The 26,313-nt window shown below is 43.8% G+C and overlaps 1 protein-coding gene across 4 annotated transcripts; it reads left to right on the top strand.

Moving 5' to 3' along the window:
* The first annotated feature begins 198 nt into the window (after window positions 1-198).
* Window positions 199-26,313, top strand: LOC149351678 (ribosomal RNA processing protein 36 homolog). Of its 4 annotated transcripts, none has more exons than XM_089581029.1 (9): window positions 305-366; window positions 443-458; window positions 522-582; window positions 2,253-2,324; window positions 6,391-6,475; window positions 10,780-10,846; window positions 17,624-17,803; window positions 19,410-19,521; window positions 26,120-26,313. In XM_089581029.1, the coding sequence occupies exons 4-9, from the start codon at window positions 2,255-2,257 to the stop codon at window positions 26,254-26,256; spliced, it is 651 nt and encodes a 216-aa protein (XP_089437155.1). In that variant the 5' UTR covers window positions 305-366; window positions 443-458; window positions 522-582; window positions 2,253-2,254; the 3' UTR covers window positions 26,257-26,313. The 4 variants fall into 4 exon arrangements, with proteins under 4 accessions (XP_089437154.1, XP_089437156.1, XP_089437155.1 ...); XM_089581031.1 differs by lacking the exon at window positions 6,391-6,475 and adding an exon at window positions 3,487-3,526; XM_089581028.1 differs by lacking the exon at window positions 6,391-6,475 and having other exon boundaries at window positions 199-366.

Raw genomic sequence — 26,313 nt, 5'->3', positions numbered from 1 at the left:
CGAATTTTCAGAGTGGAATAACTTTTGTTTGCATGCTTCGATTTCAATAATTCTTTTTGCTCTGGTCTCTGGAAAGCATGATGAATCTATTTAATGATATTAACTGGTACTGAGGAAATCATCGCGGTGAGAAACACTGTACTTAGCCAAGCTACGACCGGCTTTGAGCCAAGCATGGCCAAGCCAAACACGAAGCCTCCTCCTCCTCCTCTCGCCAGTCTCGCGCGCCGCAGCAACGCAGCAACCTCGGCCGCATCGTTTGCATCGTTTGGCATGGCTAGCATGGCTCTAATGAAAGGCACCTATGATTCAAAGGATTCAAGTTTCTCGTCCGAAGACGAACATGAACGAGAAGAAAAAAGCGAGGTGTGTTATTACATTTTATTTTCTGACCGAGCAGGACTCTAACGCATGCCGTTCTCTTCTGTCTTCAATCTTGCAGGAGGATATGAGAAGCAGTAAGTCTTGACAGCATCAGCCAAGTCGTCTTAGTTAATAGAAATGGTTCAAACATTTTACAGGCCTGCCGCATATGCCTTTTGAAGCGCATCAAGCTCTCAAAGAAAAGATTGGTCTGAAGATGTACGTACATTCATTCTTTATAGGTTGCAATCTCGATATGTATGGAACTAATACGTCTTTGCAGCCTTTCTGAGAGGTGGTCTGTTTGTCGTGCCATTTTAAGGCGAAAGCCTTTAATGGTTCATCGTTGTCTGTCCGTCCGTCCGTGAAAACTGTCACTCTCTAGCTATCAATCATCCGGATGGCGTCATCAGTGATGTAATACGTCGTAACCAAAAATCATTGAATTCATCGTGGCATAGTATATGTCGTCATCAGCAACAAAGGCAGTCAAATCGGCGCGAACAGGCTTTCGCCTCGCGCATTTTAGATCGTCAAAGTGCCCCCCTAATTTTTTTTCATGACTGTAGCTGCTGGATTTGCAAAATCAAAACGCCCGTGTGCTCTCCGGTGTCAGCGCACGGTAAAGTACCGCAGGTGGTGAAAATTAGTCCAGGACCCAACTATTCACAGTGTGGCCTCGAGGTTTCAGTGCATTGTGCATACGAGCGTCTGTTGCCGCAAACTTGTCAAAATGCGCGGAGATTCATTACCATCCCAGGATATTTGGACTCCATGTATGTGTAATATTACTCCTTGATTTATGTTCGACAAACTTAATGGGTAAGCGTTTGAACATGTCTGGGACAGACAGTGCAAGCATGAGCATGAAAGATCACTTGCCCGCTACAGTGCAGGTGCTTATGTGCCAGCAGGTATGTCTTGATGCAGTTGATTTCTGAAACCTGTTAGTAAGAAACTTGGGCATGGTGCTTTATCCTGATTGATAATCATTAATAGTTGACCTCCGGTGTTAACAAAAATGAAGGGACCCATGTTTCCTAGCATTAGTGCTCAGAGGATTGAAAACAAGTTTTTGTGGGGCGCAAGACAGTGCCGCTTGGTCGAAACTCGTCACTGCTGCTAAGACTTCAAAAGTTCAGGTTTTGAAAATTAGTCGTTAAACCTATTTTCTGCAGAAAATAGGTTTAACGACTAATTTTCAAAACCTGAACTGCAGAAAAAAAAAAAAACACTGCTATGAATGCAAACTTCCATTTGTGCAACACCGTCATGCTCTGTGTCTTGTTTTGTATGGTTTTGGTGTTAGTGAAGTGCAGTTTGAAATTAGTTAATGTCCATGCTAGACTCTATTTTGATAGAATGAAGGTAAAATGTTGTGAGTACTAGTGGAGAGAGGTCACGATACTTGGCTCTGACGTGTTTCACTGAAGGCTGTATCAGTTCGGGAGACAGGTGTAAATGGTCCTCAAACCTCACTGCGGTTGTGTTCACACTTGTATTTAACGCAAAGGGTGCATTTGTTGATGGACAGTGTCCACCAGATGGCTGACATCAGCATTATGGTGGCTGTCCTGTTGGTGGTCCAGGAGTGTAGCAAAGGTCTGCTCATTTGTAAAATCTTGTTGCCACTTGCACCGTGGAAACTTGGAAAAGCTATGTGAGGTGCACCATCATGTTGTTTGGGACATTGCGTGCAAGCCATTGGTATGCTTTTATATTGGCTTGTCGAAAGTCAATGAAAATATGGTTGGAGAAGACGTGAATGGTCTGGGCATTGTCATTGGAGATATTAGTTTGCCTGGCCACATGCGTATCTGTATTATGTTTATACATAAGCAGTCAGGAAGCAAAGTGTTCTCATATGCCCTTTCTGTGCGTGTTTTCAGGTATGAAGAGGCTGTTTTTGGCTCAGACCGCAGAAAATCAAAGGAGCACTTTACTCGGGAAAACAAAAATCGGTGAGAAAATAAGTAGATGTTAGACCCTGTCAAAGGTTATAGTTACTTCTCATCACATGTGCAAAGTGCATATCTTCAAAAGGCATCATTTTCAGTTTGAAAATGTGTTCTTGTATGCTGTCAAAGAGGCATGGCGATTCACTGACTTGGTGATAAACATCCAGTAACAATTTTAGCATTGAAAATGGTGGAGTAAATAATACTTTGCACTCGGTGCGTACAGCTATGAACAGTAAGTTAGACCAGTTGGCTGCTTGTGGACACGTGCATGGTTGCTCACTTTTTGCATTCTTGTATTCTTGCATTTTAAAATTTTTGCATTCCATTTTCCTTGCGGAGGGATGCTTAGTAGTCCTTGGTAATCAGGATAGCAGTATTCACGGGAATCATTGAGAATCATGTTACGCAGAAGTATAATTGATGCCCTGAAAGCAGTGCTCAGTCATGATGTGGGTGTGTGTGGGCCTGATATAAATTGCATAACTAATATAATTAATCATCTGGAAGTGTAGAAATTTTTTCTCTGCAGTCTTGGCACACTCCTCTCAGCAGTTAGATTTTCCTCCCACTAGGTAATAATTTGTGACTGAAAAAATAGTTCTTCGATGCCTTGGTTAGGCTGTGATTTCCTTACTGCTGATGGTTTTATTGACTCAAATGCTCTTTATTAGCCTGTGAAGGCCTCGTGCAGAGGTATGTTGTATTCTGTGCAGTCGTTATCAGAATGACCTGCAACGCTCTGGTGGCCACCTTCTCCTGGTTTGTGTTTGATAGAAAATGAATACGCTGTACTGCACAGTACCAGGCATGCGGGCGCGCTGCTCAGCTGCTATATACAGAACTTTGCAGCAGCGCCCGACTTGCATTGCTTCGTGACATCAGCTTGTACAACTTGATGCATGTCGCAAGTCGTACTGCACGCGATAGTACATCCCTGTGTGTAATTTACTTGAAAACTTGAATGTGATTTTTTGTCAGGTACCCCTTCCTAAAACTTCCCTTTTCCTTAGGCTGTTTGAAATCTAGCAGTGCCCTGATTCGATTGGCAGTTATTTTAGTTAAGGTCTTGAGTATGACCGACATGAAGTTGATGGGTCTATAGTCTTTTAGGTGTGTGATGTAGACTTTCTTATCTTTTCTTATTATGTCTTTACATGTGCAGGGTTGCAAGCTTTCCTGCTATTGACTCCACTTTCTGACTGGTTTGTCCACTACAGTCAAACCCGGATATATTAAGCCCGAAGGAGATCATGAAATAGCAAATGGCAATAAATAAGCTTATCTGTGACCTAGAAGCAAAAATACATAGCACTAATGCTAGTGGCGTGCTTCCGGCGTTATGTGCCGCGTGCTAGGCCTAACCTGATTTTCATCGAAGCTGCATTGGACGTGGCTTCGGAAGTAGCTGTTTCTTACCACAAGATGTCTAGTCCTGTTACCAATACACAATGAATAGAATAATTGCTCATTAAAATTAAGGTACACTTGGCCCCGCCGCGGTGGCTCAGTGGTTACGGCGCTCGGCTGCTGTCCTGAAAGACGCGGGTTCGATCCCGGCCGCGGCGGCTGAATTTCGATGAAGGCGAAATTCTAGAGGCCCGTGTACTGTGCGATGTCAGTGCACGTTAAAGAACCCCAGGTGGTCGAAATTTCCGGAGCCCTTCACTACGCCGTCTCTCATAGCCTGAGTTGCTTTGGGACGATAAAACCCCAATAAACCAAAATTAAGGTACACTTAGTAGAATGTGTTGTCAGGCTAGTTGGTTCAATATTTAAGACATGGTAGTTGCGTGAAACACACACACACACACGACAGGGTACGGGACGAGCTCTCGTTCCGTACCCCGTCTTGTGTGTGTGTGTGTTTTGCGCAACTACCATGTCTAAGGTACACTTGGTTTCTGCAACGCCTTCATCAGCGAAGTGAGTAAAGTATGCCAGGTGCGGACCACTGCTATGCATTAGTTAGGCTGGCTTCACTGCATGGCAGCAGTGTAGTGGGGAAAACAAGTACAAGACTCTGAAGGTCACCCTTAAAGGGCCACTGACCAGGGTCCGGACATTTTTGAAAAACAAGCCCACTGCATAGATGAGGCATCGAAGATAACCTCTGCAAAATACTAGAGCCATGCGCGCCCCGAAAAGCTGTGAAAATTCAAATCAAAGCCCGCTCGTTCTTTCCTTCAACAAAAACGGTCTGCCCCACTACTCTGAACCCTGTTGACGTCATGGGGGGTTACTTTCGCTAAAGGCACTCCATTGGTGCATCGTTCTGACTGACGGGAGAAGGTTGGGCGTAGCCTTGGCGTCGCGTCGTCTGCACAGCGCTTTCCGCAACGCCTTCTGTTCTGGCACATGCCTAGAAACCCGCATGAAGGAACAACAACAACAACAAAAAAAAAACTGCGGAGGGAGCGTACGGCGACAGCCTTGAACCCTAGCCATAAAAAGTAAAAAATAGTAAAACTGAGTGAGTCGGTTCGCCCCCCCGCCGTGATCACGTCACGAGACGCTCTGCGTGCGCGCTCCCTTCTCAGTTTTTTTTCTTCTATGCAAGCCCCCCAAAACAAGGTTTTAATTACTAGTGCAGCAGAGCCGTTCCCTCGCTCGCCCACTTGACCGCTCCGCACACAAACTGCTTATCCTTCGTGCATCTTGCGTACACCTTGACTCCAGTGAATGACATGGGCTTTGGAGCGGAGAAAAGACACAAACACACAGAACACAAACACGCATGGAGAAAAGCAAACGGGCGGTTGCGGGGTCCGCGCTTCGCCGTGTGTTTCGAGCACAACCGACTTCCGCCCCTCCGCTCGTGAAACGGTGGGGAGGCCTAAAAAAAAATGAAAAGGTGGCTCGCTAACTGGGAATGACAAACAGATGTATAAAAGGATGCGCACTCCACAGACACCACGCCTCCGGCTTACACCGGAGAACGAAGGGGTGATTTTGCCTTGCCGAGCCTACTCGACGAGGAGTGGAAGAGAAAAATTTCGAGGAGGGAATGGAAGGAGAGGAGGCTCGCTCAAAGTGAGGTAGAGAGTGTTTGGGACCATGGGGTGGGCAGGGGCCCTTTAAGGACCAGCGGCTATCTTGCCTTCGCATTACATGCCCTGCCCAAGCCCATTTCTTCCTCTTGATTTCGACTAGGATGCCATTAACCTGTGTTTGTTCCGTCACCCACTCCGCCCGCTTCCGATCTCTTAACGTTACAGCTATCATTTTTTTTCCATAGCTCTCTGCTTCCATAGCTTCCATAGCTCTCTAGGAGAGGAGGCTCGCTCCAAGAGCGGTAGAGAGTGTTTGCGACCCGAGGGTGGTCACGGGCCCTTTAAACACTCTGCTTTCACCTCATCATGTGGTTTCATAGTGCTAGCGCTGTTAGCAGGTGCTCAAGCCGTGTAGCCGACCCATCTCCACGCGCGAAGTGTTCGAAGAGTACTGGTTGAAGCGCTACTTGCAGTGCTGTGGCATGGCATTTGATATACGAAACGACCGGCAAGAGTGAAGCTCAGTATACTGCGTGACATTCCTATACTATACACATGATTTTCAACGAAAGAACTTTTGTGTTCGATATAAACGGGCTCAACTGTATAATGTACAGTAAAAGACTCTTCTGCTACCTTAATTATCTTGTTATCCCATCGAGGTTGTGCAGTGGATATAGTGTTTAGCTGCTGAGCCCAAGGTCTTGGAATTGAATCCTCACTATGGCAGCTCCATTTAAATGGAGGCGGAGTTCAAAAGCGGCCATATACTATTTGATGTCAGTGCACGTTAGGAACCCCAGGTGGTTGCGAGTAACCTGGAGCCCACCACTATAGCATTTCTCGCAGCCCATGTGCAGATTCGGGGTGTAAAACCCCAGATACAAATATAGTACTAATTATCGTGTTGAAATTGTTAATGACATTTCCATGTCTGTCTTTTACTACATACAACTGGTTTCTGCCAAACCCCAGTTTTTTCCGTATTGCTTTGAGACTTCCTCTGTGTTTTAGTGGTTCGTTTGTTTTCTTCATATTATCCTCCTGAATGTTGCTGTTTATTCTTTATTCAAAAGAACCCGCAGCACCAGAGGCATTATTGCAGGGAGCAAAGAGATTTGCAAAATCCTTCCACACTGCTATGGCACACCACATCCTCAAGTAAACGATTCCATTCTTCAGCGGTTCAAACAAAAAATGAATTTTTAAAAAGATAAGTTCTATAGGCGTAAGGCCGAATGAAGACGTAGACACAGAGATTCCCATTTGATTGTGGTAAATAAAATAAAAAAAAAGTTTTCAGCCCTAGATTTTTTCTATGTTCACAAAGCGACACCAAGCCTAGGTCTTTCTTTAACACAGTGGAACTAAGAAAGCGATCATACTTTCCGAGGACTAACCTGGCAGCAAGAGACTGAATTCTCTTGAGTGCATCAATATGACCACGGTGAACCGGATCCCACACAGCACAGGCGTACTCAAGAATAGGCCTGACATAAGCATGATGTGTGGCCTTTTTTACAATTGTGTTCTTTGGGTTACATTCTAAGAAGCTGAGAGATCGTCTAGCCCTACTAATTATACTGTTAACCTGGGCTGATCACGAACCATCTTCTGAAAAAAAAAAGCACTCCCAAATATTTGTAAGTAGATTGTCTTTAGGAATTCTCCTTGCAGCGAATATTGATAAGTTAATTTCGATTTTTTTCATATCAAAGATACATGTATGCATTTTTGCACATTCAAAGACATCTGGTTTTTAACTCACCATAGTTCAACACGCTTCAAATAATTAACTGTTTGTGATCCAGTTCCTCAGACACTTTTTGTGTACAGAATGCAATCATCAGCAAACAACCTAATGTTAGATTGTATGCCTGAAGTAAAACTGATACCAATTAAAAACAAAAGTAGCCCCAAAACAGAACCTTGAGGCACTCCCCACGTAACAGACCAAATCTGAGTTTATGCCGTTGGTTAATTGGTTTCATGATTGTAAATGGCCCTCAATCCATGTGGCGACTTTAATGTCAATCTTTAGTTCTTTCAGTTTTTTTTTGTCTAGACAGGATGGGAGACAAGTGTCAAAAGCTTTCCTGAAATGTGGGAAAATAAAATAATTCGACCATTTCGATCAAGTTCGGAAGCTATGTCATGTTAGAATTCAATCATCTGCCTTGTACAAGACAACCCCTTTCTAAACCCGTGTCGTTGTTCAAGAAACGTGGAGAGGTAATGTGTTTCATTAATTCCGAAAATCACGTAGGTTCAAAGAGTTTACAACAGACTGGAGTAAGCTAAATTGGCATGTAAAGAAAAAAATTGGAGTAAAAAAATTGGCAACTTTTTATATTATTACATAGAGGCAACTGGCTGCAGCAGCAGAACAATTCCTTAAAACTCTCCGTGAGATGCCATCAGGTCTTCAAGCTTTTGATTCATCAATATTTTCAAGCAGTTTCGCTATACCGTCATCATGCTGCACTTTTTCATCCTGGAAGTGACGGTTGTCACGAAACAGCAACACAGACTGAAAAAAATAGTTAAACTACCTAGCCTTGTCATAATTATTAGTCGCAACGTGACCTCCATGCTCGAGAGTAGGAAATAGTAGCTTATCTTTTCCACGTTTCATATATCTCCAGAATTTCTTTCTGTTGCCGCTGGTAAGGTCTAGGGCTAAGTCACAAAAATACTTATTCCAGCTCTCCATTGCCTGGTGCTTATAAAGTGACGTTAATTCCTTTAGCTTATTGAAGTTGTTCACTGACTTTGTCCTGCAATATTGAGCATGTACCTGGCGTCTCTTCTTCGAATTAGTTGGCCACTGATCCATGGCTGCTTACTTTTCTTTAATTTCGAGGCTGATATGCCCAGCATGTGAGGATGGGTCAGAGTGAGAACTCTATCCTTGAACAATACCCACAAGCTATTTATGTCCATTGTGCCTGCCATGCACTCGAACAACAAAAATTGGTTCTGTAGTGCCCCTGAGATCACCTTGTAATCCCCTTTCAAAACAGATGATTCTCTCCTATCTTTGTTCTTTTTTTTTTGCCTCTGTGAGAATTCAGGACTATATTAGTAGTTACCATTACCACTTCCATTTATCAATCAGCCTTGATAGCTTTACAAATTTTGCCTTGTCTTTGGGACCTGAAACTTCATTTCTTGGTATTGTTCAAAAAGATCTGGTTTTCTACAAGATTTTGTAACAGTGTAAGGTTTTGGGCGAGTGGGTAATTCATGAAATCGTTCATGGCGTATAAAAGGCACACAAACGAAAAGGATGGTTTGGTTTATTGGGGTTTAATATTCTAGAGCAACTCATGCTATGAGGGACGCCGTAGTGAAGGGCTCCGGAAATTTCGACCACCTGGGGTTCTTTAACGTGCACTGACATCTCACAGTTCACAGGCCTCTAGAATTCGCCTCCATCGAAATTCGGTCGCCGCGGCCGGGATCGAACCTTCGTCTTTCGGGTCAGCAGCCAAGCACCGTAACCACTGAGCCACCACGGCAGGGGCAAACGAAAAGGAGAAACACGTGACATAAGTGCTTACTTCCACTGCACTTTATTTGGCACACAGTCTCTCATAAATTCCGAAGTTGGAAAAGAGGAAGAGTATCACTTGAGATATTACCGCCAAAAAAGCATGAAAAGAAAAGAAAACACCCGAGATCCAACAAACCTGAAGCTGCTCTTTTTAGAAGAGTTGGCTGGTGCCTGCTCTAGCTACCTGATCCCGTACCTCAGTTATGAATTTCTGGTTAGTTATTTTGGTCGGGTTGCTGTTCATTGCACCTACATCATTCTGTACTGTTTATGCTTCACCATTTCTCATTAACTGAAAAAGCCCTTTGACATCCCATTTAATGCACCGTAACTCCTCAAGCCAATTGCACGAGTTTCAATGAATAGAAGGCATGGACCACATAAACACTTGCTGCTCTTCACTTCTCGCATTTTTTTTTTAATAGTCTTGAATACCCCGCCGCGGTGGTCAAATTTCGATGGAGGCGAAATTCTTGAGGCCCGTGTACTGTGCGATGTCAGTGCATGTTTAAGAACCCCAGGTTGTCGAACTTTCCAGGGCCTTTCACTAAGCCGTCCTTCATAGCCTGAGTTGCTTTGGGACGTTAAGCCCCAATAAACCAAACCAGTATTGAAAACTCGAGTCAAGAAAGTCTGTGGTTATAGTCAGTGACTGCTCATGTAATAAATTTGCATGTACAGATATGTATTTTGAAGTGAAGGACACAGTAATTGCACATGTTTTAAGGCCGATGATTCTTTCAGTGCCATACCCATTAAAATCTCAGCAGGTTGTGCGAATGCAGCGTGCTGAAATTTTGGTGAGCTTTGCGAAACTTGTGAATCGGAAACTTCCATAGCAGTGTCCCTCGTGTTTTGTAGTGAACTGCACATAGTGCCTCTGTCATATCTATGCAGGTATGTTATTTAAGTATGTTTGTATGTGTGTGTCTGCTTGCTATATGCCTCAATAAGTGTTCATGAATAATGCACATGTCCATCATGTTAGATATACAGGAGTTTTTTTATTTTTTTTTAACTAATATATGAGCACTTACTGTGGTTGTAACCAGCATCTCTCAATCTGTATTGTTCCCCCCCCCCTCTGCTGAATGGTGCAGCTTTTGCTATGACTTGGGCAGTGTCATGGTGTTGGGCTGGTGTTGAGGACACACCTGAGGTGTTTGTGCAGCAGTGTTTCTGTAGTGCAAAGATGTGATACACTACATGGTTTAGTGTCTGCCACCAAGCATGTGACAGTAATAATTTATTGTGAAAGTATAGCTGCCATTTCAAGCTTTGTGGTTAAGACTGACAACCCATTTTGAGATACAGCTGATGAAAATGCCTTCCAGCTGATCTATATTTCATCACTAGAGCTAAACTTTATTTTTAGAATATAGCTTTACTGAGGTCTTACATTTCTAAACAAATAACTGGAAAAAGCCGCCGCGGTTGCTCAGTTGTTGTGGTGCTCAGCTGCTAACCTGAAAGACACAGGTTCGATCCCAGCCAAGGTGGTCGCATTTCGATGAAGGTGAAATGCTAGAGATCCATGTACTGTGCGATGTCAGTGCAGGTTAAAGAACCCCAGGTGGTTGAAATTTCCGGAGCCCTTCACCACAGTGTCCCTTATAGTCTGAGTCGCTTTGGGACGTTAAACCTTATTAACCATAAACCACAAATAGCTCAAAGAAATAATTCTCGGCATCTGATCTACCCTTTTATTTACAAAGTTCGTGGTCTGTTTTAAAGTAGTACATGGGGAATACAAGGCATTGGCATTATTCTCTATGTACAAATTGACATATGCATGTGCATATGCACATGATGCCTGATCACAGGTCGCATTGTTGCAAGCACCTTCTAGCTGTTGTTCATGTCTGAAAATAACATATATTTAAGACTAATGTGCTGTTGCATTCCACAGGCCACGTGAAATGTCTGCCAAGCGACAAGTACCTGTCTACAGGGAAGTCTTTCAGGTGAAAAAAAAGGTGAGCATGCACTAACAACATCTTCTATAACAGTGTGCTAAAGAGGGTACCTTTTGCTTTAGGCCACACAAAAAAAGTGACTAAATTCTGTGCAAGCAGCATGACTGGTGAAAGGTGAAGAATACTGCTGAAAGAAAAGATGCGTGTGAAAATTTTAAAGGGGCCCTGAAACACTTTTTGAAACCTGTGTAATTGTTGGATTATTTCCTAATGAACATGTGCATCAAATACAGTTGCACATATAGAGGACTGGCTAGCAACTGCATGTATCGCAACGCAGAGCCCGTAAAAGGGTGGCGTGCAGTAATGCAGCTTAGTTTATAGCATATGTGTTGCCTGTCATTTCTATGTAATTTTTGTGTGTGTGTGTGTGTTTTACAAAATTGTTATGAACCAACTATCCCAGTTCCAATATGTTGTTGGATTCCTTCAGTGTCATGAGTGGCAGATGCCAGTGTTAGCAGAAGTGAGGAAAGCATGCCAAGCAGGTGTAATGAGTTGCATCACTAAACTTGTAGTAGTGAAAGAAAAAGAAAATATGAAGTGTAATAAGTCACATGTAGCTTCTAGTCTAGACATCATGATGGGAAAGGGAAGCCTCGGAAGTGCTGGGGATCAATTTTTGGTCATTGATCGCTCTGCTGGCACAAATGGCCTCCAAAAATTTCTTACATTTGAAGTGGTACCCCTCACACCAAACATATTTTGAGACTGACAAAAGGTGTTTTAGTTCCCTTTTAAAACCTATAGTTCTTGTTACACTTGTTAGCAGGCATTTTATGCTGAAGTCCTTGAGACATACACTGAAGGAGTGTGCTGAGGTGGCAAGTAAGAAAGTATAGCAGATATTTTGCAGCAGTGGCATCTCTCACAGTTGCATTCTAGGCCATTGCAGTGCCGTGCTTCTTGTAATCAGCATGGAAAGTGTCAACTTCAGTGGCCTGGTGCAGCTGACCAATGTTTACTAAGTCAGCTTCTCCTAAATTTACCAAGCACCTGTTGGATTAAGCTTAACACGTCGTCTGGCACTCATCTTTCATTCAGTAGCAGCACCGTATTGTTTTCCATAGTTTGCACCAAAATTTTCTTTTTGTTTACTTTAGGAGATGGTGACTATGCTTTATCCAAAGCACAAAAAAATTACGTTTTTTTTTATTTATAAAAGTTTTTATTTAGCACATTTCTATTCTTTGAAAATCTAGGTATTAATAACAACAGAATGTTAAGGAAGTGCTTCTTCAGAGAAATGACCAGTAAATATCTGCATGTACTGTGACTATGAACATTCAAATCCTGCTTCTCTAGTTTGTCATGAGTGTGCCAGCGCTCAAAGCAGGATACTGCACGCAGGGCTTTCTGACCTCGCCTGCAGCAGATGCATGTTTCCTTCCGGATATGCTTCCCATTATTGTCCCACTTCAGGCAGAGTACCACGCAGCGCCATGTCGGTTCTTCATCATAATCATCATCACTGTCACTGAAATCTGGGGCATCATTGCTCTCGTGATCCGCCTTGGTCTTGTGTGCTGTGAAAAATTTCGCCGTTCAGCCAAAGAAACGAATAGCCGTTCAGTACCTGTTGTGCCACCTGTCAGCAACATAAAACTGCATTGGACGAACTCTACTCCTTAAAGGTGCACTGACGAGGAATCTGAACTCGTCTTTTTGCCGCGGGAACTCAATCTACACGTTCCTAGCATTCTTAGAAACTGCGACTTATTTCCCTGTGTGGCCAATTTCCCTAATTAAATCGAATTAACGCCCGGCTCCCGCTTTTTTTTTCCGAATTCTGCCTCGTACGGTGGGCGGAGTCGACCAACGCGGGGAGTGCCTTTCAGCCAGCTCCGTGGAGGCTTTGCTTTCGCTTCATTTTGTTTTTTAGGTTTCCGTGAAGAAATAGTTTCATTTGCAGATAATATAACCGCAAAATAAGCCCGCAGAAGTAAAAATACACGCGGACTATTTGCTTCTACGGACTACTACGTAGTACTCCGCCGATGGCAGAGCGGCAAGCCGTCACGGGACTGGGTGAAAGGCACTCCCCGCATTGGTCGACTCCGCCCACCGTACGAGGCAGAATTAAAAAAAAAAAAGGCGGGAGCCGGGCGTTAATTCGATTTAATTAGGGAAATCGGCCACGCAGGGCAGTAAATCGCAGTTTCTAAGAATGCTCGGAACGTGCAGATCGAGTTCCCGCGGCGAAAAGACGAGTTCAGATTCCTCTTCAGTGCACCTTTAAAGGGGCCCAGAAACACAATCTTAGTTGACTGTTTTGCCTGTTGATCGCATACAGTGAGTTGCAGTGGTGCTATTAGCGTCAGTAATACCATGTATATTCCATTTTTTAATATTTTAGTGTCCTGCCAAAAACAAATTCATGGCTCTGATGGTGTCCCCACACAGTGGCGTGCTTTAGCAGCGGATATGACATCACCTAGCGCGAGCTTGATGATTCGACAAACAGTAAATACAGTAGACTCGCGATAATTCAAACTCTGATAATTCGTACTTTCGGTTAATTCAAACAAAATTCAAAATTTTGGTTGGCCCGCTATGCTTTCAGTGTATTTAAGAGCCGCTTAATTCAAACTCCGCCATTCAGTCTATTCATACTTTTTGCGTGTTCATACCGAAAAATATCTGCCGCTTCGCTGCAACTAGCTGAAAATGTGCGTTTTTATATCGTAACAGTAAAAAATCTAACAATAAGTGCACCTCACCGCACTATCATTCGTCAACATGCCGCGGAGAAAAAAAAAGACCCGACGGGTACAAAAGTGATGCTTGTCGGCTGACTCTGTAGCACGTGACCTGCTTTTCGGACTGACTACGCCAGCCGTGCACGCTCGTTCCCCAATCGACCATGTCGCCGCGGGGAAGTATCGTACACTTTCCGTCAAAGAGAAATTGGCGGCCATCGAAGAGGTCGACGCTGAAGTTAAGAAGACTGCAGTGGCAGCAAAATATGGAATCACTAAAAGCACGCTGACAACAATCCTAGAAGTTAAAGACAAGCTGCGGAGCAACGCAAGCCGCTTCGCGCCCGACAGAAAAAGGCTTAGGGAAGCGGCGCACCCAGAACTCGAAAAGGCTGTTCTCCTTTGGCTGAAGCGCGCACGGAGCTCCAATCTGCCAGTGAGTGGACCAATCCTGCGGGAAAAAGCTGAACAGCTGTCGCTGCGCTTCGGAATTGAAGGCTTTAAGTGCAGCAATGGCTGGATTTCTCGCTTCAAGGAGCGACACGGCCTCGCCTTCAAAACAGTAAGTGGTGAAGCTGCAGCAGTCGATGAAGCCGTAACTACCGACTGGCAGCACACGCGACTGAAGAACCTGCTGCATGAATACTCCCCGGCTGACACTTGCAGTGCCGACGAAATGGGGCTGTTTTTCAAGTGCCTTCCTAATCAGACGTTGTGTCGAAAGGGCGAGTGGTGCACTGGCGGAAAACTTAGCAAAGAGAGGCTGACAATCATGGTTTGTGCTAACATGGACGGAAGCCACAAGCCTGAACTTTTTGTTGTCGGAAAGTCAAGCGCCCCAGGTGCTTTAAAGGTGTCCGAACACTGCCAGTTGATTACGCGGGAAACACACGCGCATAGATGATGCAATCCTTATTTGAGGATTGGCTCCGGAAACTGGACGGGCAGTTCAAGCGGGCGAAGAGGAAAATCTTGCTCATCGTCGACAATTGCCCTGCACATGGCGAAGTGGAGGGGCTGGAAGCAATTCGCCTCGAATTTTTGCCTCCCAATACGACAGCTGTCCTCCAGCCCCTTGATCAAGGGGTAATAAAATGCCTGAAAGTCAATTACAGGAAGCTGCTACTGAAGAGAATGTTGGTGTGTATGGACAATTCAATGCCATACACCATAACACTGCTGTCATCGTTGGGGATGCTTGCTACTGCATGGAATGCTGTGACGCCAACAACAATACAAAATTGTTTTCAGCACGCCTTCCGCATCCCTGGCTGCAGCAGTGACTTGCCTGACTGCCAGCAAAGTGAAGAAGGTTGCCTGCAAAGTGATGACGCAAACGAAGTGCTTTCTGCTTTGCAACTGCACAACGTAGCTGCCGACCTCGGCGATTATGCAGCTGCTGATGACGACCTGTGTGCGTGTAGGGAGGACACCCTTAATGACTTGGCAGCGGAGGTGATGCCACCAGAAGGCAGTAGTGAAAGTGAGGAGGAGTTGCGAGAAGAGGAATCCACTGTGACATCTGCACAAGTATTCCATCACATTGCTCAAGTCCGCCGATTTCTGATGGCAGCAGAAAACTCCCAAAATGAACTGGCTGCTCTCACTGGCATAGAGAGCTTTGTGTTGAAAGCGCATGTAGCACGAAAGCAGTCGACCATTCATGATTTTTTTAAAAGGTCTGGTCAGCAGTAGATGATGACTAATAAACTTGTTCTGTACCTTCCACCTCTGCAGTTTGTTTATTTCGTGTAGTTGAGGTATGGAAGTGCTTAAAAATGATCCAAATAGATGCCTGATCATAGTGTGCTCTGTCATCTGGCCCAGAGTTGTGTATACAAAAACTTCTGATAATTCAAACAAAATCCTGGGGTCCCTTCGAGTTTGAATTAATGAGAGTCTACTGTATACTGAAAATTGTGTGAATATATAGAGACACATATTGTCACCTGTCGGTGTTTTATATTAGATCAACAAAAATAACTTGTTCGTCTTAGATAAAAGCCCTGCAAAGCAAGTAAAAGCAAGTAGAATAAAAATACACTGCCAGGGGCTCTGGCATGGAAACGACGCTGCCAGTCTCAGCAAGAACAAGTTACAAAGAGCAGGCAACCATGGAGTGCAAACTTCCGCGACGTGCTCTGGCAGGCTGTTTTGATTGGTTGCGCCAAGTGCAGTCATTGGGAGAGCGTAATAGGAGTGGGAAGCCCCACCAAAATCGAGTTGAGGGCAGTGTTTCGTTTGCTTGTATTTTGAAATTTCTTCATTGAATAACTCTTGTTCCTGTGCATCGATTCCTGTAATTCTTTTTAAGTCAGCATCTGTGTGACATAAGGAATCCACCTGAAGTATAGCCGGTATCCCCCCAAGCAGTGTTTCGCAGCCCCTTTAAACCACACACAGTTGCCAGAAAACAGAAAAGATAAGAAAACAGATAAGCCAAAAATGTCTGCATGTGAACGAACATGGCGTGTCACTGTCCCGCTAGGGTGTTAAAGGTTGACTTTAGGTGTGGCTGTAACTAGTGAGCTTTACGCTGTAAGTTGTTTGTTTGTGTATGTGTCTAGATCATGATTTAAAAAGTGAAAATAGTAGCTTTGTGATTATATGAATTACTAAATGCCTTATGCTGGCACTTGAGCTGTGCTGGGCGTTAGGCCATGTGGTGTGGCAACTTTGCAGGTGAAGTGTAAATTGTGAATGTGTAAACTGTGGAGTAGTGTATGGTCTTAAGGTGTTTATACCAGGTCCTATCTTTTTGGTTGCACAAGTTGACAGTGCAGTCGAGCTTGCTATAATGAACATTGTCGCCACATGCCATTCATTCATTATATGCGTATGTTTGCAGTAAGTGGACTGTAAGCAGAAGCAGACAGGCCCCACAGTTAGGTGAGCGGAAGCCAGGTGTTGTTGCGCACCATCGGCTAACTCCCCCATTTTTTGTAATTCCTTGGAGTAACTAACCTGGGCCCCTTTCATAGCTTCGCACAAAAAGTGAAACCAGTACTGATATTCTTGTAGGACTGCAATTAAGACTACGCTGTGTGCCCCAGAGCACAAGTTCTTCGTGGCTGCGTGTTCGCTGTGACTGAATTTTGCATCCGCAGATGTTCTATCTCTCTTGAGATTCAGCACCATAGCCCTATATAAATCGTGACAGTCACATTGTCTTTGTTCGTACTAAGCATATGTTCGTTATAAGTGGGGCCATTAATAAGTGGGCTGTAACCGAGAGCTAGACTGTATTTTATTTTCATAACCCCCACCACCACCCCCCAGCTGCACACACCCTCACAAGCTACCTTTTTCTCGGACAAAAATTTAAAATGTGAATCATGCTTTTGTACAACTATCGCCCTCTCGTTGTCATGATAGAACTCCATTGATCAATCCTTCTATATGCATTATCATCATTTGCATTGCCCAAGTGCATGTACAAGTTTTTTATTTTTCTTCGGGGAATCATGGCTGCCGCCTTGATCTGTATTTGTTGTTCCATCATTAGTAGGTAGAAATTTCAAAATTCCTGTACACTGCTGTGCAGTTTCAAAAAATAAACTACACATGAATTGGTTCCTCATTCAAAAGGTCTATTCTTTGCAAGTGTCATTATCGAAATGACTGTTGAAATCTGTGTTGTGTATGTCACTTGAAGGTACTGACACAGTTAGTCTTGCTCTTCTGAAACATGGAATTATTATTTTGGTGGAGACGAGATGCTTCACTGACTCATTTGGCCAGCTTTCCTAACGTGCTGGATGAATAGCCTTTGTGGTAGTTCGCCTCTATAACTGTCTGATATGATACTCTGAAAGTGAATTGTAGAAGGAAACTTTCATGGATGTCATGGAATAAAGGGTAGTATAAAATTGTCATTTCTCATAGTTGATTTTTATGCTTTAAAAAAGTGCATGTTGCATTGATGACAGTTTCAGTGAAAGGTGCTAAAAATATGATGAATTGACCGGTCTTGGTTATGTGGTATTGTCATTTCACAGTGTTCCCAAAATTTAGGAATATGTTTTTGCTAGAAAGGTTGGCATAACATGGCTTCATGCTTTGTGTTTTCTTTCTTCAGGTTCATCAGGACCCAAGGTTTAGTGCTAGCGCAGGAGAATTTGATGAAAAGGCTTTCAGGGAAAGTTACTCGTTTATTAATGATATACGAGCCAAAGAACGAGACGAGCTTGCAGCCATGGTTCGGCATGAGAAAGATCCTCAGAAGCGCATGGCACTGCAAAAACTTCTGAAAAAAATGGTTTGTACTTTGTGCCTATTTTGTGTGTTCACGACATGTGATTGTAGATGTGGAAAAATAAGCCACACCTGGTTCTTTTGTATGTGCACACGTGCATGTTAATGTGTGTAAAATTCTTTTGTGCTGCTGTGAGTGAATGAGTGTAACATAGAGGCAAATTGGAATTGGAGGTAAATTGGAAACATAGTGTCAAGCAATGCTTTACTTTGCATACAGACAAACATGATTATTTAAGGAAAGTTTAAAATTTGCTAATAGGGCAGTCTAGGAAAGAATTCCAACTTAATAATAGATGCTTAGTGTGTTTAGATGGTAAAACTACCTAGGTCTCTGGCAATGCTCTTTAATGTGCAAATGGCTGAGTGACTTAGCGGAAAAATCTAACACGCCGTAGTGTGCGTTACTGCTACATGGCACTTACAGCTTTTCCAATTCAGCTTTACAGTAGAACCCCTGTATAGTAAAATGACTCGGACCAGCAAAAATCTTTACTATATCAAGGTCTTTACTATATCAGTTGGTGATGGCATGGATCTGAGGATGCTCTCTGGTAATTCATTGGCTACTTACTAAACACAGTGTTGGTTTATGAAAGAAACACTAACAAATACCTTCCATCCTGCTCTTATTGTCCCTTTATGCGATAATTATTTATTTTGAGTTACCACACTTCATGTTGTCATGTTTTCGATTTGTTTACGTCTTGAGGAAGTACCACATTTGCACAAATACAGTGCGGCTACGAATATAACGCGAGTTTGATTTCATGCGAAAACAAAAGTCTAGCGTGAACACGACATCATTTTCCGCAGCCTCAGAGTCGTTTAAAAGGTAATAATTATACGCGCGACACGGTCGAGGCGCGGCGGTACCGCTCACATGTAGTGCCGCCGTGCGTCCGTTTCTTGCCGCCGCTTCCCTGTGCTTCGCGCTGTTGTGCTGCGAATTTTCATCCTTTTTTCCCTTCTGTACTCTTCACTGCATTTTTACTGTCTCCGTTTTCAGCGACCCGCGCCTTCTTCTGTCTGCGTTCATAGCCCGGTTTACTTTTTTTTTTTTTTTCGTGCGCTGCGCGCTTTGCTCCACAGTCCCAAGAACTTTAAGAGGTTGGCTTCTCCTCAAAACTTTTGTGCGTGGTGGTGAAGCTATCTCAAAAAGCGCCGTTTTATCGTCTTTGGTATGCATTTGCCTCCGAATATCAGCCTCGCGGCTGCCGCATTGTCATCATTCCGCGGGAGGTACGGTGCCTCGACCGGACCCGCTTTACTATAGCCGTTTTATTTGAAAAAAATCTTTACTATAACCGAAAAAAAAGTGTGCAGTCGTCTATGGGAGATGAAATGGGACCGCAGTTTCACTTCACTATATCCGAGTTTTTACTACATCTGAGTTTACTGTGGCGGGGTTCTACTGTAGTAAGTCAACGCTTGAGGAAAAATTGTCAAAAGTGATGTATCTATTTAATCACATTTTTTTTAAGCAAAACAAAAACATTTCTGATTTAATAGACTGGTTACTTTCACCATTTTCCCTCTAACATTGACTTACAAGTCTCTTCAATTAGCATTTATGTCTTCCATCTGTCATATTTTTTTTTTGTTTTCAGGAAAACCAGGAAGCAACAGAAAAGATGAAGCGGGTGAAGGCTAACTTGGATGAACAGTACCATCAGTTCCTTGCCAGCCACAGAGAAAGCAAACCTATGTATCTGAATAAGAGTAAGTTATAGTTTATAAGGCAGGATCGTAGCAGCTGAGTGTTTTTATAATCTGAAGGTTTCACATCAGGCCCTCTGAAAGGAGAACTGTGGCAGTCCTTAGCAGTCGTTCCGCAAGCCACCAAGTGGGGTGTAGCATTCTTGATGACTGGAACCAACTGGGTCACTGTTGCCGCTGTGTGCAGATAGAACAGGGAGAGTAGAAAGAAAAAGGGAATGAGACTGGACATGCACCAAAATGACAGTGGTGACTGCCACCTTGCCCATCCCTCCAGTAGTGGAAGCGTTTCTGTGAATGTCGGTTTTTGTTTAGAATACGCATTGGTGCATAAGTTGTCATTCGTGCGGGTTGCAAAAATTCTGTGTGAAATCACGGCAATGGCAGTGCTGCAAACGCAAATATATATAGCAACACGCAGGTGCGTGTTCCTCACCATTAGCTGACAAATGCCATATCTCTTCTAAATCTGGCAGGTGAAGCGGGTGCATCTGGCACTCCGAAAATGTTCCCAGTGACTATAGGACAGCCATGCAGCTTGTATATGTAGCAGTGAGCCCCCCAGTGCCTCCAGGCTTCGGAGGTTTGGCGAGGCGTCGCAGGAGGAAGCCTAGGCTTCATGTGACTAACTTCTGTTTTCTCTCAAGGGCAGTTCCGTCACCAGTTACCAAAGTGGGCCCAAAGGAGCTCCCAGAGCTGCTGTGCACATCCTAGATTTTGCTTAATGGGTTAATTTTTCTTTTTTTTCTTTGCACGAATCTCATTATCCATGCTTTCATGTGCTGTCAGAGAAGGCAGTGAGAAAACTAACATTACGGCTCTTTCTTACTTTGTGTTTAGTGTTTTCGATCTGTTGAGTTGGGCAATTTAGTCTTGCAAGATGTCAGGTGCTTGCTGGTTTAAAAGCACATACTGTCAATATAGCACAATTTAGTAGTTCATACCCCCTGGCCTGGTGCCGAGCTTCCCTGGGGTTAAATGCTTGGGAAAATAAGCTTTTGAACCCACCTAGTGCTGGCCAAACAAGTTAGCCACGCTACCCTCGTGCCACAGATTCAAATCAAATTGTCATCATCAGTTTAGTAGGTCACCAGGGTCCTGAACACAAAAGGAGTGAGATTTTTCTTCTGTGTGTGTTTTATGTATAGGTTTACAAGTCATTTGGAATATTAATGAGATTGGAGCTTTCAGAAGCCAATGTAACATTGCATAACAGAGCCTTCTGTGTCACAAATAATTTTTAAACAGAAGCACAAATGGAAGCTGAACAGATTTTAGAAATGAGCAGCAAGGATAGTGTGATGTTGTAGGTAAAACAAGCCCCTTCTTTTTTGCTGTAGCATTTGAAACAGTGGTGTAATTGATTAAAGCCTTGACATTGTTAAGGCTTCTTCTCACAGCACAGCACTGGGTTAGGTACGGCAGCAGCAGACAAAGGTGATGATCATGTCAATGACAGGCGTGATCAGACTTCACTTCTTTAGCCTGGCATGCCTCACTGAATGCTTTCAAGCAATGCGGCGTGGAAGTAACATTGGGTGCCGTTTGTTTTCTTCTTTTAAGCTTTTCTGGAAGATTTTCTGTGTCGCTTTTAGGGATCTTCATGAATGGAATGGCTTATCACACCACTGTTTTGCACGGCCTACGTCTGTATTAGCACTGTATGAGACATCTTATTTCATAAATTTTTATGGGAGGAGACTATCAGAGCAGTGGGTTACTGCAGTGAAGAGAAAGTTTCGCACCTCCGAAATCAAGTGTGGTGTGTATGGTCCATTTCCTTGACAGTGACTTCCACCAAGAGCCTTCCAACATGCTTTCTCTCGGAATACCTATCAGATCAACAGTATTGAAACCTGGTGCAGTGCCTGTTGGACGAATTGTTAGATTCACATTTGAAAAAAACGCTGGCTACCTGGGACATGGGTCATGAGGATGTGCCCTTTGTTTACTGTTATGTATCACATGAAGCACTTTATTGTGACAATGCAGAAAACTGGTAAGCACCTGTGTGTGCTTCCCATACGAGACAATGTAGGCGCTGCCTCTCCGCTGTTGGCACACACTTTTGTCACTGCTGTTGCCAGTGCTGCTGGCTCCATCATGCGTGCTGCGACACCAGGCTCTCTCATGAAGCAAGAATGTAGAAGTTCATGGAGGCTCACTCCCACACATTCAGAGCAGAGTATATTAGCATGTGTGCATGTAACTAGAGAGGCCTTCTCCTAGGTTTTAGCGACGTTTCGAAGGCGCTTGTGGTGATTCGATTTGGAGGCTGCAAAAATCGAACGGTAGTTATGTTGGCTTCTCCTGACAGCATCACAGGCGTACAACAGCTGCATGCTAGCTGCCAGCTAGAGTGGCTTCCCTGCATCACAGCCTGTTGCGTGGAGAGCGGTATGTCAGAGCGAACGCTGTCAGCGTTTTCACTACCTTCGTGACAGCAGACGTGAACGCAGAATGGTTACTGCAAGCCTACTACCATCCATTGTCCACTCCACTGCTTCCAGGGCACTGTTGACAGGTGCAAAAGGCATTAACATGTGCTGACTGCCGGATTACTACCCCACATGCCACTGTATCTTTCGTGCCGCCATTCGCCAGTACAAGATAAAAATTCAAACCTTGGCATGAATGCTTGCCGCACCGCCAGTCACATATGTAGTGCGGCGAAGCCCGTCACCTGCCACCTGAACTGGTATCGCGCGGCGGTAGGGAGTTAGATATATCCATTTTATGGCCAGCCGCGTTTGATATACAGTGAAAGCTCGTTAATTCAAAACTCGATAATTCGAATTTTCGGATAATTCGAACAACACTACTTGGTCCGGCCAAGCTCCATAGAGATCTGTGTATAAAAAAGCCCGTTAATTCGAAAGCGAGTCGGTTCCGTTACGGATAATTCGAACTAGGCGCCACCGCGTCTGGGCGGCTTGGCACACAGCATGTGGCCAAAAAAAAAAAGCACCTCCTCCGCATAGTTAGAGGCTGCCTACCTCCTAAACGGGCACAGAAGATGGAACTAGATAAAACCTTGGAAGAGTGGGTAAAGCTTAAATGGCGCCATCAACTGGCGCGGTGGCCTGCGGCACCGGAGGGAAGGGGTGGCGGCGACCGCGCTGGCCCTCTTTTCTGCGCAACCTCCGCAACTCGCAGCTAAATGCTCGTTAATTCGAGCCCTGTTAATTCAAAAATACGGATAAGCACTGTCAGCGCGGTCCCAGCCAACGCCCATGAAGGCTATGACTTCGGACGGGCGCTACAAATTACGTGCGAAAAACTTTTTTTTTCTTTGCGAGTGTTGTCCATGCTTCCACCCATCGGTCGGTCGCCAATGGAAGCACGCGCTCAGCCGCGAAGAAGACGCCGGCACAAGCGCTGGCACTCTGCCAAAGTTCGCTTCCCCCTTGATGGAGCTAACGTCAAAAGTGATGTTATCGCTGCGCAGCATCTTGTCGCGCCGCCAAGAAATGCGTCGGAAAACGGGGGGGGGGGGGGGGGGGGGGGGGGGGGGGGGGGCATGACGGTCTGAAAACGAGGCTTGCACAACCGAACAAGCGCTGGCACTCTGCCAAAGTTCGCTTCCCCCTTTGCTGGAGCTAACGTCAAAAGTGATGTTATCGCTGGCAGCATCTTGGCGCGCTGCCAAGAAATGCCTTGTGGGACGGAGGGAAGCGTTAACGACTGACGCTTTTTTTTTTTTTCAGATTCTTAGGCAAAAATCGGAGGTGGGTGGGTTCATTATGTGAGTGGGTTCGTTACGCGAGTAAATACCCTACATACACCATAATGCAAATGGTTCTTGTCGGTTTTTTCGCGGCCATTCGATAATTCGAACATCGGATAATTCGAATGATTTTCCCGGTCCCGTGAAGTTCGAATTAACGAGCTTTTACTGTATCAGTAAAAATTGCATGTGTTTTTTTAATATTTGCTAATGGTTCGATATATCTAATAATTCGAAATGTTCATGTTCGTAATGTTGAGGTTTCACTGTATTGTTATATTCATCTGCCATCAGTGCCATACGTTGCTGTAGTTAATAAGAACTTACCACAATTTCCAGCTCCTCTCCAATGAGCTGTTAGATTACTTATGGACTATTCTTCTACAGCCTGTTGCTCAGTGTTTTATAGTGTCTTAGTTCAGTGTGTTGAAGAGAATGCTGTTATGTTGGGTAAATTTCAAACAAAGCAGTTTGACCTGAGCAAAACTATGGCTACAAATGAAAACAAAGCTATACTTCTATAGTACCGATATATGAAAGCTGTCCTTGAAACTTCATAGTTGAAGAAAAATTTGTCCTGGTGCAGGTTTTAAGCCTAGGATCACTACCTTGATAAGGCAGTCACTTCAGTTAGGGAGCTAATCATAATGCCTAGCAGAAGGCTGGGTGACTCTGCATTAATGGGCAAATAAGTTTGTTTGTTCATGCATTTAAGCAAAAGTGCCCCTTGGTGGAGTGAGTCTTAGACAAGTGCATAGCTACTCTGAGCATTTACCTGAGAGTAGCTTTGTGGCTAGAAAAAAAGGTGTACAGCCTTCTCAAAGCTGTAAAAAACATTAGTGCTTATCTGAAAAACAAACCCAGGCTACTGTTTTGCCAAGGAAGTCTCCATACCAACAGTTTGCTATGAGAGATTGAGGTGCACCTTTTCCTAGCTTATTTCCATGATAAAGGCTGAGCATCAAGGCGAGAGGTAGTTGTACCCATCAGAAAATCCAAGGGGCTCTGAATAGTACTAGGATTCACACCAGTTTGCTTTCCATATATGAGGCCAAGCGGTCGTATAGTTTGTCCTCACTTTGCTATCTTCTAATTGTCTTAGCTCAACTGCTCTGCCAGTCCTGGGGTCAGCTCCCAGAGTACGGTGAATTTTCCTTGAACTCATATATGCCTAGTATCTCTCATGTAGGACGTCACTTTTTTGTCTGTAAAAGTTTATTGTATAAAAGCTCAACTTTTCCTGTGCAAGCGTTGCATTGTGTGCGTTCTGAAAGAGCCATCGGTGTCTCTGGAAGCGGTGAGCAAATTCGACTGCATTGACTACATTGTGAGGCTGTAAGGAAAGCGTACAAGGTTTGCGCATTGTCGTGGGGAAACCATTACACATTATCAGAAATGAGACATCAGAGCTAATGTCAAACATTTTGAGCTTTGCCACATGCAGTAGGTAGTGCATTTGCCCGTGTCATCTGTGATAGGACGGTTCAAAAGTCAGTGTTGAGAAAAATATTCGCATCAATAAAGGGATGATTCTGATTTTACATAAAAAATGTAATTTTTTTAGTTTCCTCAAGTTTAGGCATATATATGAGCTAACTGCAAGGTTTCTTTGGAAAGGCGCAGTGTATAGGCTTAGTTGTACGTGTGTGGCTCGACTTGGGGCATTATTAACATAAATATTTCCTTGTGTTTTTAATGCTGGGTTGCACCTTTTCAACAAAAATAATGGATAGCTTGGGAGGCGTGGCAAGAGTTTTCTGAATCCTCATGCCTTGGCACTAAACCACAAAGCCTCTTTTTACTGCCATCCTTGTAATGCTCTGATTGTCATTTCCAGTCACTTAAAACATGCTAATCCTTTGGGAGAAAAAAAAGCGCAGCTGTTCCATGCATGCAACCCTGCACATTTGGTACAGCGGTGACTCAGTGTTATGCCTCCACTTAAGAAAAAGGCAATGAAAGGCTGTTGACAGCTAGTATGCTTATCGTGGGCCTGTTGCATATAGATGCACATACCCAATTAAATATCGTTGACATCTTTGTGCAAGCATGGAAATTTCTGACCTGGCAAATAACTTCATTTGTGACTGATAACTTTCTTGTGTGCACAAGAATTCTTATATTTAACAAGTTATAGAGTACTGAAAAAGCTGTTTATAACATCTTCTAGCATGTAGTTGTCTAACGGACAGCAAGTCTATACTTCATTAATCAATAGTTTGAAGTTTGGGCAGTATAATATTGTCGAACATTTTTTTTTTTTTTCATGGCATTAGGTGTATGGGGGCTACCTCTGGGGTAAATATGGCCACTGTTGCCATATTGTGTCATAACCTGAAGCTCCTACATTGACTTGAGGCTGGCCAGCGGGTGAGAATGGCTTAAAATGTGATGCAGGTGGGCCCTTTGTGTGGGCGAACTTGTGCAGAGGTAGAGGGGATAGGGATGCAGGTGGGAAGAGATACATCACTGTCGCTGCTTCTTTCCAGAAAAGTGAAAAGTCTAGGAGCTTTTTCCTTACCTTTAGGGAAGATGTGCAAAATGTGCTAAGATATCTGCAGGATTAACCTTGTGTTGACTAAGAAGCTTGTTCAATTTATCATTTCGTGAAATAGTGAAAGCTTGACTGTTTGTGTTCTTTTAAATGCACAATCCAACGTTTTACATATTGAGTTGCTGCAAAAATCATTTGATCTGTACTTTTGGCTGATAGTGTGGTATACAGTGTGGACATCTTCATCTCATCCATGTGCTTATGGTGGTGGAAACTGATGATACAAGATTTGCATCACCAATTTCTGCAGGTCTGACACACCTGCTTGCAATTCAGAGATGTAATGGTGGGACTTGCATATTTTCTATCTTTTTTCACAGCGACGAAACGAAAAATTGAACTGGCTGAAAGATTCAAGCAACTCAAGAAGGCTGGCAAGCTGGAGAAATACCTTGAGAAGAAGCGCAAGAAGAATGTTCAGAAGGAACGAAAAAGGTTACCTTCATCGGGTACTTGAATTATTTGTTGTTGAAACCTGCATCATGCTCAAATGCAGAATAAATGCATAACTTTA

Source organism: Amblyomma mixtum, chromosome 3 (genome assembly GCF_055824585.1).
Source record: "Amblyomma mixtum isolate Tamu chromosome 3, ASM5582458v1, whole genome shotgun sequence".
Classification (NCBI taxonomy): Eukaryota; Metazoa; Arthropoda; class Arachnida; order Ixodida; family Ixodidae; genus Amblyomma; species Amblyomma mixtum.
The sequence above is the reverse complement of the archived record's forward strand: the minus strand, read 5'-3'. Positions and strand labels throughout refer to the sequence as shown.